This window comes from Anomaloglossus baeobatrachus, chromosome 8 (assembly GCF_048569485.1).
Source record: "Anomaloglossus baeobatrachus isolate aAnoBae1 chromosome 8, aAnoBae1.hap1, whole genome shotgun sequence".
NCBI lineage: Eukaryota > Metazoa > Chordata > Amphibia > Anura > Aromobatidae > Anomaloglossus > Anomaloglossus baeobatrachus.
The window spans coordinates 14,052,473-14,067,216 of NC_134360.1; the positions used below are offsets into that span (position 1 = coordinate 14,052,473).

Sequence of the window (14,744 nt, forward strand, 5' to 3'; positions counted from 1 at the left end):
AAAAACTGAAGATGTGTCTTTATAGAGAGAGGAGAGAAAAACCTGCAGATGTGTCTTTATAGAGAGCAGAGGGAAAAACCTGCAGATGTGTCTACATAGAGAGGGGAAGGAAAAACCTGCAGATGTGTCTTTATAGAGAGCGGAGGTAACCTGCAGATGTGCCTTTATAGAGAAGGGAAAAACTTGCAGATGTGTCCTTATAAAGAGCAGAGAGAAAAACCTGCAGATTTGTCTTTATAGAAAGTGGAGAAAAAACCTGCAGATGTGTCTTTATAGAGAGCGGAAGGAAAAACCTGCAAATGTGTCTTTATAGAGCGCGGAGGAAAAAACCTGCAGATGTCTCTTTATAGAGAGCAGAGGCAAAAAACGCAAATGTGTCTTTATAGAGAAAGGAGGCAAAAACCTGCAGATGTGTCTGTATAGAGCGCGGAGGCAAAAACCTGCAGATGTGTCTGTATAGAAAAAGGAGGGAAAAACCTGCAGATATGTTTTTATAGAGAGCAGAGGCAAAAACCTGCAGATGTGTCTTTATAGAGAGAGGAGGGGAAAATCTGCAGATGTGTCTGCATAGAGGGCGGAGGGAAAAACCTGCAAATGTGTCTTTATAGAGAGAGGAAGGGAAAAACCTGCAGATGTGTCTGCATAGAAAGCAGAGGGAAAAACCTGCAGATGTGTCTTTATAGAGAGAGGAGGGAAAAACTTGCAGATTTGTTTTTATAGAGAGCAGAGAGAAAACCCTGCAGATTTGTCTTTATAGAAAGCGGAGAAAAAACCCGCAGATGTGTCTTTATAAAGAGCTGAGGGAAAAACCTGCAGATGTGTCTTTATAGAGAGCGGAGGGAAAAACCTGCAGATGTGTCTTTATAGAGAGGGGAGGCAAAAACCTGCAAATGTCATTATATAGAGAGGAGGGAAAAACTTGCAGATCTGTCTTTATAGAGAGCAGAGGGAAAAACTTGCAGAGGTGTCTGTATAGAGAGCGGAGGGAAAAACCTGCAGATGTGTCTTTATAGAGAGTGGAGGGAAACTTCTGGTTTCAACTGTATTTCACAGCTTTTTTTTGCTTTTTTGGACATTTATAGGGTTACATTTTTATAGTAGTCACATTGGCTCCTCTATCGCAGCATTTTATGGTCTTTTTGCTTTTACATTTAGTATAAATATAAAGTGTTGAAATTTAAGGATATCATGGGAAAAAACACATAAATCGATCGAGTCTATGTCATAAATTTGTAAAAAACAAACAGAAGGAAGGGTGAGTTTTCTGTGATGAAATACATGGATGGATTCCTGTGGATAATTCTCTCATCCGCGCTCTCTGCTTTATATACGAGCCGACGTTTCTACAGCGCAAAGTACACGATCAAGTCCAAAGTCATAAAAAACTCATCTTCATTCCTGAAGGCGATCACAATGCCAAAATCCTTATATCTAAGAAGAAATAGCTCTCCGAAACAAAGCCCATTCTTAGCAATAAAACGAGCGTCGGGGGGGTGATTTATGGGCGGCGGAGGAACATTTTGCTGGTGATTAATCTGCTCACAATTTCAAAGGCAAAATAACTAAGATGAACCCTTAAAAGGTTAAACAACCAAAACTTTCGCGATCGCCTCTTTGGGAAACTTTTGCAGTAATTAAGCATGTGCTGAAGCAGCGAGGTTGTGGCGGGATCGGTCTTCGTCTTCTTCTTCTTTTGTTGGCTCCGTCGCTCCCGGAATATTTTTATTATGTTGCATTATGGATGAAACACGTTGGGAATATGCTCCGGCTCCGAAATGGCATCACCACATTCTGCTGTAATGAACCATTAAACGGCTCAGCTGGAGCGCACAACAAAAGCTGCAATTATTATCCTCAATGTTCTCGAAAGGGGAAGACGCCCGGCGCTGTAAATCAATACCGCGAAACGTTCAGCGCCAGCTCTGACAAGCAGCGAGATATATAAATTAAAGGCAACTATTTCAATTATTGCTCATATTAGAAATGGAAGTCATTATCCGCCTATCTGCTGTACTCCATGATTGCTCATCAATCTGTCCCCGAGGAGGAGGACGGATACAAAGAGAAGATTAATGTTATTGTCTATTGTCTTCTAGATCATCCTGGCCTCGAAATGTGCGTCTGGCTGCGCTAAAGGTAGAAGTCGCCTGCTGCGCTGTTCTCGGCCCTGCCACATCACTTATACTATGAACGTAAACATATTCTTCATACTTTTAATTCCCTACAAACCATCAAATCAAAATGCTATTTTTTCATATAAATCCCTTAAAGGAAAAATATCACGTCCCCACATGCTACTGAGCTGCAGATGATATGGGGTTAATCTGCAGGATAATAACATATTAAAGTTAATTTTCCACCACACTGAAAGCCCGGCTACAGGGACGAAATGAACCGTATTTCTCCAGGAAGCTGCTGCCCGAGAGTTTTTTTTTTGTTTTTGCGCTTTTATTTTTTTCTTCCCTTCTTCCAAAAGCTATAATTTTTTATTTATATATTTTTACAACAGCACAGCCATAAAAAAATTCAAGAAAAACATGGCAGTGCTCATAACTGGTGATGAGAGGGTACTACCATGCTCAGGTGCTCAGTACTGGTAACTAGTGATGAGCGGGCACTACCATGCTCAGGTGCTCAGTACTGGTAACTAGTGATGAGCGGGCACTACCATGCTCGGGTGCTCAGTACTGGTAACTAGTGATGAGCGGGCACTACCATGCTCGGGTGCTCAGTACTGGTAACTAGTGATGAGCGGGCACTACCATGCTCTGGTGCTCAGTACTGGTAACTAGTGATGAGCGGGCACTACCATGCTCAGGTGCTCAGTACTGGTAACTAGTGATGAGCGGGCACTACCATGCTCGGGTGCTCAGTACTGGTAACTAGTGAGGAGCGGGCACTACCATGCTCGGGTGCTCAGTACTGGTAACTAGTGATGAGCGGGCACTACCATGCTCGGGTGCTCAGTACTCGTAACTAATGATGAGCGGGCACTACCATGCTCGGGTACTCAGTACTGGTAACTAGTGATGAGAGGGCACTACCATGCTCGGGTGCTCGGTACTTGTAACTAGTGATGAGCGGGCACTACCATGCACGGGTGCCCAGTACTGGTAACTAGTGATGAGTGGGCACTACCATGCTCAGGTGCTCAGTATTGGTAATTAGTGATGAGCGGGCACTACCATGCTCGGGTGCTCAGTACTGGTAACTAGTGATGAGCGGACACTACCATGCTCGGGTGCTCAGTACTCGTAACTAGTGATTAGCGGGCACTACCATGCTCGGGTCCTCAGTACTGGTAACTAGTGATGAGCGGGTACTACCAAGCTCGGGTCCTCAGTACTGGTAACTAGTGATGAGCGGGCACTACCATGCTCGGGTGCTCAGTATTGGTAATTAGTGATGAGCGGGCACTACCATGCTCTGGTGCTCAGTACTGGTAACTAGTGATGAGTGGGCACTACCATGCTCGGGTGCTCAGTACTGGTAACTAGTGATGAGCGGGCACTACCATGCTCGGGTCCTCAGTACTGGTAACTAGTGATGAGCGGGCACTACCATGCTCGGGTGCTCAGTATTGGTAATTAGTGATGAGCGGGCACTACCATGCTCTGGTGCTCAGTACTGGTAACTAGTGATGAGCGGGCACTACCATGCTTGGGTGCTCAGTACTCGTAACTAGTGATTAGCGGGCACTACCATGCTCGGGTGCTCAGTACTGGTAACTAGTGATGAGCGGGCACTACCATGCTCGGGGCTTCAGTACTGGTAACTAGTGATGAGCGGGCACTACCATGCTCGGGTGCTCAGTATTGGTAACTAGTGATGAGCGGGCACTACCATGCTCGGGTGCTCAGTATTGGTAACTAGTGATGAGCGGGCACTACCATGCTCGGGTCCTCAGTACTGGTAACTAGTGATGAGCGGGCACTACCATGCTCGGGTGCTCAGTACTGGTAACTAGTGATGAGCGGGCACTACCATGCTCAGGTGCTCAGTATTGGTAATTAGTGATGAGCGGGCACTACCATGCTCGGGTGCTCTGTACTGGTAACTAGTGATGAGCGGGCACTACCATGCTCAGGTGCTCAGTACTGGTAACTAGTGATGAGCGGGCACTACCATGCTCGGGTGCTCAGTATTGGTAATTAGTGATGAGCGGGCACTACCATGCTCTGGTGCTCAGTACTGGTAACTAGTGATGAGCGGGCACTACCATGCTTGGGTGCTCAGTACTCGTAACTAGTGATTAGCGGGCACTACCATGCTCGGGTGCTCAGTACTGGTAACTAGTGATGAGCGGGCACTACCATGCTCGGGGCTTCAGTACTGGTAACTAGTGATGAGCGGGCACTACCATGCTCGGGTGCTCAGTATTGGTAACTAGTGATGAGCGGGCACTACCATGCTCGGGTGCTCAGTATTGGTAACTAGTGATGAGCGGGCACTACCATGCTCGGGTCCTCAGTACTGGTAACTAGTGATGAGCGGGAACTACCATGCTCAGGTGCTCAGTACTGGTAACTAGTGATGAGCGGGCACTACCATGCTCAGGTGCTCAGTATTGGTAATTAGTGATGAGCGGGCACTACCATGCTCGGGTGCTCTGTACTGGTAACTAGTGATGAGCGGGCACTACCATGCTCAGGTGCTCAGTACTGGTAACTAGTGATGAGCGGGCACTACCATGCTCGGGGGCTCAGTACTGGTAACTAGTGATGAGCGGGCACTACCATGCTCGGGGGCTCAGTACTGGTAACTAGTGATGAGCGGGCACTACCATGCTCGGGTGCTCAGTATTCGTAATGAGCAGTTGGTGCTTGGATAGGTGTGACTCGTGTAGCGAGTATAATGTAAGTCAATGGGGGACTCGAGCATTTTTCCAGGAAATCTTCTGTAAAAATGCTGGAGTACCCCATTGTCTTCCATTAAATTCGGTACACAAGTCTTGGCCATCCGAGCACCAACTGCTCGTTACGAGTACTGAGCACCCGAGCATGGTAGTGCCCGCTCATCACTAGTTACGAGTACAGAGCACCTGAGCATGGTAGTGCCCGCTCATCACTAGTTACCAGTACTGACCACCCGAGCATGGTAGTGCCCGCTCATCACTAGTTACCAATACTGAGCACCCGAGCATGGTAGTGCCCGCTCATCACTAGTTACCAGTACTGAGCACTCGAGCATGGTAGTGCCCGCTCATCACTAGTTACCAATACTGAGCACCCGAGCATGGTAGTGCCCGCTCATCACTAGTTACCAGTACTGAGCACCTGAGCATGGTAGTGCCCGCTCATCACTAGTTACCAGTACAGAGCACCTGAGCATGGTAGTGCCCGCTCATCACTAGTTACCAGTACTGAGCACCTGAGCATGGTAGTGCCCGCTCATCACTAGTTACCAGTACAGAGCACCTGAGCATGGTAGTGCCCGCTCATCACTAGTTACCAGTACTGAGCACCCGAGCATGGTAGTGCCCGCTCATCACTAGTTACCAGTACCGAGCACCCGAGCATGGTAGTGCCCGCTAATCACTAGTTACCAGTACCGAGCACCCGCGCATGGTAGTGCCCGCTCATCACTAGTTACCAGTACTGAGCATCCGAGCATGGTAGTGCCCGCTCATCACTAGTTACCAGTACTGAGCACCCGAGCATGGTAGTGCCCGCTCATCACTAGTTACCAGTACTGAGCACCCGCGCATGGTAGTGCCCGCTCATCACTAGTTACCAGTACTGAGCACCCGAGCATGGTAGTGCCCGCTCATCACTAGTTACCAGTACTGAGCACCCGCGCATGGTAGTGCCCGCTCATCACTAGTTACCAGTACAGAGCACCCAAGCATGGTAGTGCCTGCTCATCACTAGTTACCAGTACTGAGCACCCGAGCATGGTAGTGCCTGCTCATCACTAGTTACCAGTACCGAGCACCCGAGCATGGTAGTGCCCGCTAATCACTAGTTACCAGTACTGAGCACCCGCGCATGGTAGTGCCCGCTCATCACTAGTTACCAGTACTGAGCACCTGAGCATGGTAGTGCCCACTCATCAGTAGTAATAATGTACTGATCGATGGGGGTCTGAACTGATTGGCAGAAAGGAAATCTTTTATTCCCACTGCAAAATTGAACGCAGCTCCATTCTATCGGGGATAAAAGTTCCCCGTTCTAGATTCCCAACAGTTGGACCACCACTGATCCATAAGTCAACATCTATCCTCTGGATAAATTATACTTTATTTTTACTGGACAACCCCTTTAAAGAATTTCTAGCACTTTTTCAAGTTTCTAATATTAATGCTCCTAATATATGAAGCTTTATGATATAAGCAGTGGTGAACGTATAAGAAGTCGCGGATTGCTCTGATCTCCACATTACCTTCTTCTGAAGGACGTTAATTTTTCTCTCTTTGACTTCCAGCATGTCCTTCATGTCTCTGATCTCTCCGGCCAGGGTGCCCTTCTCCTCTGTCAGGTCCTGAAGCTGCTTGGTCTTTTTGTTTAGGAACGATTCCTTCTCCTCCAGTCTCAGCCGTAAAGCGTCCACCTGCCGCAAAAAACGTACGTCATAAAAATATTCCTATATTCTAACATTTTAACATGATCTGAAACATCACATAGAAGGTTCAAATCTGCAAGGAAAAAGTAAGTATGGTGTGCATGAGATCTCAGGAATGGAAAATCAGGGCTCTGTCCCTATTTTACACAGTCATAGGATTGAGATGAATATTCCTGTAAAGAGGAGCATCAATCAGAGCTTCATCATCAAATCATATTCTTCTCTGAAATGCTACAAAGAAAAGATGAAATGAGAAAACTGACGGTACTTCCCAACAGACAAATGTGAATAGGCGCAAACTGAACATGAAACAAAATATAGCTGCACTCTGAGACGCTAAGGCATGCAAACCTTGAATACAGGAATTTCGGCATGCATTACCGCTAAGGAAATAAATGTGAAAATTGAAACACAGCGCATACAAAAAGGCCTGTTTTATATGAGCCCAGCAGCCAGTGTCAAGGTGTATCTATCTATGAGTCCCCTACCTACAGTAAATGCACCTGTTCACGTTTGTTAGGAAGTGGCGTCGGTTTTCTCATTTTAGGTGCCTTCTAACTGAGCACTCCTGCCTACCAGATTAAGATGATTTTTAATTCTCATAATGCCCATAAAATTGTAGGCTGTTCAGCCCGGTAAACTTACTTAAGTAGGGACGCAGCATAAGACATACGCCTTGATGCTGGCTACTGGGCTCACATAAAAATGGCCTTGTTTGTCATATGTTCGGATCTGCACATGTGGATTACAACTATGGCATTGGACTCTGTTCACATTGCAGAGTCTGACAGGCATCCTGGTCACTCTTGAGTGCTCAGCTCTGCTGAGTGTCGGCTGAGTCGTTTCACTGCTCCCAGCCATGCAGGAGTTAATCCTTTTTGGAAGAGTGGGCAACTCTCCTGAGAGTCAGGTAGCTGATTATCATCCACAGCTGGTCTTTTCCTATTTAATTCTGGGTAGTGTGGTAGGAGATCGCCGAAAAAAGCTTCTGCGTAGCTGTAGTGATCCCAGTCTCAGTGGTTATGCAGTCCATGGTGAACTACAGTTGGTATTCTGCATGGTGTGAACGATCCCCTTTTCTGAGATTATCTCCCTTTTCTTTATTCCCTTGTACACATATTTTGTCTCCTGTGTGTATTGAGCGCAGTGTGTATGAGTTTCCGTTCTTTGTCTATGTCATTTCTGTGGGGTTTTGTTACTGGGTTTCTGGCCCGCACCCAGGGTGAAGAGAGTAAAATCAGGGCTCGAACATAATGTAGGGTCACACTGGGGGCTTGGACCTGGCTACCATCCAGCCTACCTCTGAGAAAAGTGGCAGCGCAGGGTCTGAAGACCAGCTTAGGAGCCCTTGTTCCTTATGCACATACCGTGACATTTTTGTATACTAAGTGTCTCAATTTTTACATTTATTTCCTTAGTAGTAATGCAAGTCCAAGTTCCTATATTCAGTGTTTGCATGTCTTAGCGCATCAGAGTACAGCTGTATATTTATCAGAGAAAACATAGTTTGAAAAGCCAGCCAGGTACTAAAGGGAGACCTGACGTCGCGCCTGGCCAGCTTCTGAATGAATGACAGGTCTATTGAATGTCTGTACATATAATAACAAAAAAAGACTGTTGCACTCTGAAATGCTAAAGAATATACCGGTAGATCTACATTACTGCTTAAGAAAATCAGGAAAAATTGAGATATTTAGCATACAAAAATGGCCATTTCCATATCTGCCCAGTAGCCACGTCAAGGCATATCTCGCATACTGGGAACCTATACTGAACTGAAGCGTCTCTCTGGGTTACAAACCTCCATGTGTATGGGCAAGCAGGAACCTATGCCTGCACATAGGGAGAGATCTGTCAATCACCTGGACCGGAGTGGCAGCAAGCCAGCCGGGGACCATGTAAGGTCTCGGCCTATGGTTCCCAGACAGTTCTTCAAAGTTTGTGGCGTGTCAGAAAAAAACATACCTGGAAGCAATCGTGCAGCCCGAGGACTGGGAAGCATTAATTGAGTGACAGGTTCCTTTTAAATAAAGCTATAAATATTATATAGTGTGTGTGTGTGTGTGCGTGCGTGCGTGTGTGTGTGTGTGTGTGTGTGTGTGTATGTGTATATATATATATATGTATGTATGTGTATATATATATATATATATATATATATATATAATTTTATTTTTTTTATTATTGTTTTTTTATTTATTTTTTTATTTATTTATTTTTATTTATTTTTTTATTATGTTATTTTGCAATTTGAGGACTTTTTCCATCACAAACAAACATACGATTAGAAATCACAATCATCGGTGCCCATTCTTCAGATTGTATTAAGGCCCTGGTAATTACATATTTACAAGTCTATTTCTTAAAGTTTCACAGGAATACAGGATAAAGTTTCAAGCAGACTATGCCCTGGACACGCGGTGATATATTAGACTTGCTGGCCTTAATTCAGGTGTTTTGCTTGGATTAAGAAGGAGGAGGCAGGTGTTTTCTACCGGTGGTGCCCAGGACGGTGAAGTCTTGTGCGGGGTCCGGGGCGGACGTCTGCTCCGATTTCTTTGCAGCATTTGAATACAGAGAAGAATTCTAATAGTTTTCCTTCTAAACTTGCCATGGAAGCTAATTCTATGGCACGGAGGAGACCATGACTGCCATGTTGACCTTCCAGGGCAGAATTTTTCATTTTTTCCCCGCTTCTTTCACGCAAGCATGAAAAACACTGGAGCAAAATTTATAGCGGCATTCATAAAACGTAGCTGTGGATTCATTTAGGCTGTTGGATTTGAGGCCGTATAAACATTTTATATTAAAAAAATGGCTCATTAATTTTCTTTAATGGAGAAAGGGAGGGAAAAAAAAAGTACAAGAAACTCCGAAAGTCCGGAGAGCTGGCTCAGGCCGCGTCTTCAGGTACATGCATGAAATATGTGCTTTCTTTGTACACAAGAACACTCTCTCCCACTTTTCACTCAACACCACATAATTTTGGAAGCCTGCGCCTCTTTCCCCGGGATCTGGCAGCTCAGCTGGTCATAAAAGTTGGCAATCAACTGCAGAAAACAGTAAAAAATTAGATCTAACGAGGACCCGCGGATTGTTTCTTGACCTGTTTTTCCCTTACGAAATATTTACCGCGTTGGGGGCGCAAGGGGTTAATTTGCATACTGTACGGTATCCGGTTCCTCCGCTCTCGGGAATGAGGTATTCCGGAGTGACAGCTGGTGAAAAGTGACAGAAACGGACAAATTTACTGTAAATCTTGATTAATCTTAATAATCCCCAAGCCATAACCAACTGCTTACGCTCGGCTCCAAAAGGGACTTGTGTTACCGAGTTTCCTAACTTGATACAGTATGTGATACTTCACACATGACTTATAGGAATAGGAGGAAATGTGTTCTTAATGCAGCTTACCGCCATCCCCGAGTAGCAGGATACCGGGCACTGAGCGCTTTCTGTTTTAGAGACAAAGCAGCCGGTATGGCCGAGCCTAATTTACCAGAAATAAAAGACCTCATTAAAATGTTTGTTACACATAATGGACAGGGATAACTGCCGGAGTGCGATTCCCGCTCGCGCCAAACACCAAAATGCAGGAGACTTTGTTGCACCAATTTTTCTTTTTTTTTTCTATGCATTAAAAAAATATCATCTTAACAGAAATAAATATGATAAAAAATAAAGAAATAATTATTACACACCTATTAAATTCCCCTACTACTGTAGTGGCGCAACTTATATAAAGCCATGCTGTCACATGAACGGCGAAAGGGAAGGGGAAGATGGTGACCCCTGACCAAACCTACCGTTGGGGGTCTCTCACCAACCCTTGATGGGTTCCACACCTATGCGCCGAGCCAGATACCTGACCCTAGGTATCCCTAGTGCTGGGCCCTAAATAGGGAATGATGGGATGAGCTCTTTGTCAATCCCACTAAACACTAGAGAAGACACCAGAAGAATCATGATTCCTCAGTGCAGAGTATCTTGCAATAGCAGATGCTCTGCTGTGTTTTTCTGGATTATTGAGCTGGCTGGTTGATTGACTGCACAGGATTCCATGCTTGTTCTGGGAGGTGTGTGCTCAGGTATTTCATCTTTCTGGTAATTGATCTTCTTCTTTACTGAGCATGCTCCCCCAGAACCTTGCCAGTCGTACATTCTGGTTTGGTAGTTGTGCTGTTGGCCTGTGCTCCTGTATGAATTCTGATCATTGTGTCTTGACACTGGACTGTTGTTTGACTCCTCTTTGCCTGCTCCCTATTCCTGTCGTGACCTCCTGGCTTTTGACCTCGGATCGTTACCTGACCACATCTCAGTTTACTCCCTGAATCTATTACGTGCCTTCCCGAAATTCAGACCCTGGAGTGTGACTCTGTGAACTTCTTGTAAGCATACGTGTCCCCATGTTAGCAGACCCCGGCTTTTCTGACTACTCTTACCCATAATTAGTGACTTGCATTACAAGAAGGACATCCAGGGGGAAAAGCATGAATTAGGCCAGTTTCACACATCCTTCTTTTTGCCGCTTTCGCAGATCCGGCGCGCTCCCGTACAGTGAATACAGTACAATGACCGCGCAACAAGCGCCAGTCACGTGCTGTCATGTGACCGGCGCATGTGACCCGGAAGTTACAGCGCTGTCATTGTACTGTATTCACTGTACGGGAGCGCGCCGGATCCGCGAAACCGGCAAAAAGAAGGATGTGTGAAACTGGCTTCACTCACTCATAAATGACTCAAGTAGAAGTTCAGCCAAGCTTTAGCAATGATACCACAGAAGAATACAAGCCACCTGCTTGCAACCAGAACTACAATGAACTGAATGATATCACCAGCACAAGTCAGGGAAGAAAGGAGTATTCAAGCACCAAGAGAATATTGATAATCAGCAGCTGGATAGAAGGAAGGCTCCCCTGGGTCTTAAAGGAGGAAGAGATGAAAATCCAGGAGGAAATCTACCTAATACAATGAATACTGACAACAGGCACAATGCAAAGTCAGGGAGCATTCTGCGCAACCAAACGCTGTGACCTTCTATGGCCAGAAACCACATGACTGTCTGTCATTCTGTCATCTGTGACACAGCCAAGACGCATACATTTATATACCACTGCAACCAATCCCTTGCAAGTACAGTAGGACACTGATAGGAGCAGTGATTGGCTGTAGTGGTCATGAAAATACTGTCAACATTGCAGATCAAGAAAGCAAAGACAGGGACTATCGGAGTCTCGGCAGTAGGACATGGGGGAGATGAGTTAAAAAAGAATACCAGATATTTTTTTTCTTATTTTGTCACATTTTCTTCTTTTTTTAAATCCAACCTCTTTAAAGTTGTTCTTTGGTTCCAACACTCATTTCCAAATCTTTATTAGGAGACTTCAAAAACTCCTTAAAGAGTATCTTACAAGGATCTTAAAACCAATTCTTCTTTTTTAGAACATCATTAAGGTCAAGTACAGATAATATGTGGGTTAACTCAAGTGATTATCTCAACACTCAATTCCAACTGGGGTGGTCTTCTTCTGGACCCCTAAGATCCTCTGATAGTCTGGTGGATCGCTCATCATATTTCCTGGTTAGTACCTATACCCAACTGTATCATTCTTCTTCTGGAACCCGAAGATCCTCTCGAGATCCATTATCATGTCAAACTCTTGGCTCACCAAAAGATCCTCTGATAGTCTGGTGGATCACTCAATGTACTCCCTGGTCATTACCTATACTCAACTGTATCATTCTTCTTATGGACCCCTAACATCCTCTAGTAACCCATTATCATGAAAAACTCTTGGATCACCAAAAGATCCTCTGATAGTCTGGTGGATCACTCAATGTACTCCCTGGTCATTAACTATACTCAACTGTATCATTCTTCTTATGGACCCCTAACATCCTCTAGTGACCCATTATCATGAAAAACTCTTGGATCACCAAAAGATCCTCTGATAGTCTGGTGGATCACTCATTGGACTCCCTGGTCATTATCTATACTTAACTGTATCATTCTTCTTCTGGACCCCTAAGATCCTCTCGCGACCCATTATCGTGTGAAACTCTTGGCTCACGAATAGATCCTCTGATTAGTCTGGTGGATCACTCATTATATTTCCTGGTCAGTACCTATACCCAACTGTATCATTCTTCTTCTGGAACCCGAAGATCCTCTCGAGATCCATTATCATGTCAAACTCTTGGCTCACCAAAAGATCCTCTGATAGTCTGGTGGATCACTCATTGTACTCCCTGGTCATTACCTATACTCAACTGTATCATTCTTCTTATGGACCCCTAAGATCCTCTCGCGACCCATTATCATGAAAAACTCTTGGCTCACCAAAACAAAAGATCCTCTGATAATCTGGTGGATCCCTTATCATACTCCCTGGCTATTACTTATACCCAACTGTATCATTCCTACTAAAGAAACTAAACCAAAAAGAAGAACGGAAGTAAACTGTGATAGGTATTGATGCTATTTTACTTTATTCTATCTTCTACCATACAGAAAGCCTATAGGTCTTGAGCCCTCCTGCCACACAAAGTGATTGACAACGTGTCCTGTGCACAAACTCATACAAGTAATGCTGTCAATCACTGTGTGAGGGCGAGGGAAGCAGGACTCATAGTGTTAGTTTATGAGTCCTGGCAGAGGTTTAGCAGCTTTTACATTAAAATAATGACTCAAACCCCTTACACATTGCCAAGCTGAGCACTCCGACCCTTACCCTATGCCGCCTACAGACACGGTAGGGTAGGAGTCATGACATATTTGCTTTAATAAGCCATACACATCTAGGCTGCTTTACAAGTTGGGGTCGTATTGTCTAATTTTCTTGGCCACTGTCATGGTGAAACAACATCATAGCCTCCATTTAGTAAAATTTAAACAATGTGTTTGGTGTTTTGCCGTGGCTAAAAAGTAACACAACTCGAATACCAAATGTGAACGCAGCCCCTGTAAAAACCCGAGGTATAGCAGGATAGGACAGGTTAACAGATTTCAAAGGATAATTATTCTACTGTCATCCAGTGCTCTGTTGCATCAAAGTAACAGTCGTATTTATATGCAAATTAGGTTTGCAAGTGCAATGACGGGCATCTTGGTGCACTTGCAGTCACAGGCCCCTTTTTCTCAATGCCAATGCCGCCCTTGCTTCTTGATTCACTGTGGAAAGTAGAGATGTCACCATTTATCCGAGTCTCTGTCTCCAAGAAGAAGAGGCGGCATCGGTGGGCAGAAGTGAAGATACGCCGAGGTCTGTAAGGGAACGTATATGCCCTCTTGTGCACATATATGGGGTGCTGGGCCCATTGAGCCCACTCTGAAGGCACTGATCGACATAAATAGTGTTGATGTGTATATTGTGTCTATGCTTGACTTGCAGATGTGGCCATCAGGTGGCTGATTTTAGGTACTGCTCCTTAGCAATGTATCGGAGGTTGCCTAGTGACAGGGACAGTGAGATAGCGAACAGTTAAGAGTACTGGGAGAAGCCAGCTATAAGGAACATCCGGGCTCGAAACAAAGTTTGAGAGAGCAGAGATAAGTGAGGGAAGAGTCGGGAGTGGGCAAACTACCTAAATACCGCAGGTCCAGAGAGTGGGTGGCTGTAGCAAGGCCAAAAAATAGCAACGAATCTAACAGAATACCCCTATTCCACCGTAGTGAGTACCTGCCCCCAACCTGGGCAACCCGGGTCGCGACTGTCTCCAGCAGTAAGTCCTATAGTGGAGATCTGACATAGACTTGGGCGAACAGGTCGGCACTGAGAAACCAGTAGACGAGCTTAGGTCGAAAACTGTTAGCAGGGTTGAAGGCAACCATGGCTGTGCAGGACTCCATGAGTTTACTGAGTGCAACCATGGTGTCAGTAAGGGAGAGGACATTGGGACACCAGCAGTAGTACCGGGAACTCTGGAGCAGTTGGCAGTAGAAGTGTGCTTTAAAGTTAAAGGTTCCTTACTTACAATGTTCAAGTGTTGTACCCACAGTAATGATATGAAAGAAATGGTGCGCGAAACTGTTAGTAACAGACTGTTGAATAAGAAAAGTGAATCTGTGTCCATGAATCACCGGTGGGAAACCCCTGGTTCATACGAGGGCCTGAGCAGAGGAATGGCTAAAGCGGGGTTTACACGCAACGACATTGCTAACGAGATGTCGTTGGGGTCACGGA

At 45.2% G+C, this 14,744-nt stretch overlaps 1 protein-coding gene across 8 annotated transcripts in view; it reads right to left on the minus strand.

Annotated features, from left to right (window-relative positions):
• ERC2 (ELKS/RAB6-interacting/CAST family member 2) overlaps positions 1-14,744 on the minus strand; it is a 1,225,588-nt gene that overhangs the window by 846,510 nt on the left and 364,334 nt on the right. For all 8 annotated transcript variants that reach the window (XM_075321314.1, XM_075321312.1, XM_075321310.1 and 5 more), the window contains one exon: positions 6,382-6,549. In XM_075321314.1, coding sequence (XP_075177429.1) covers positions 6,382-6,549 — 168 coding nt within the window. The remainder of the gene's footprint in view (positions 1-6,381; positions 6,550-14,744) is intronic.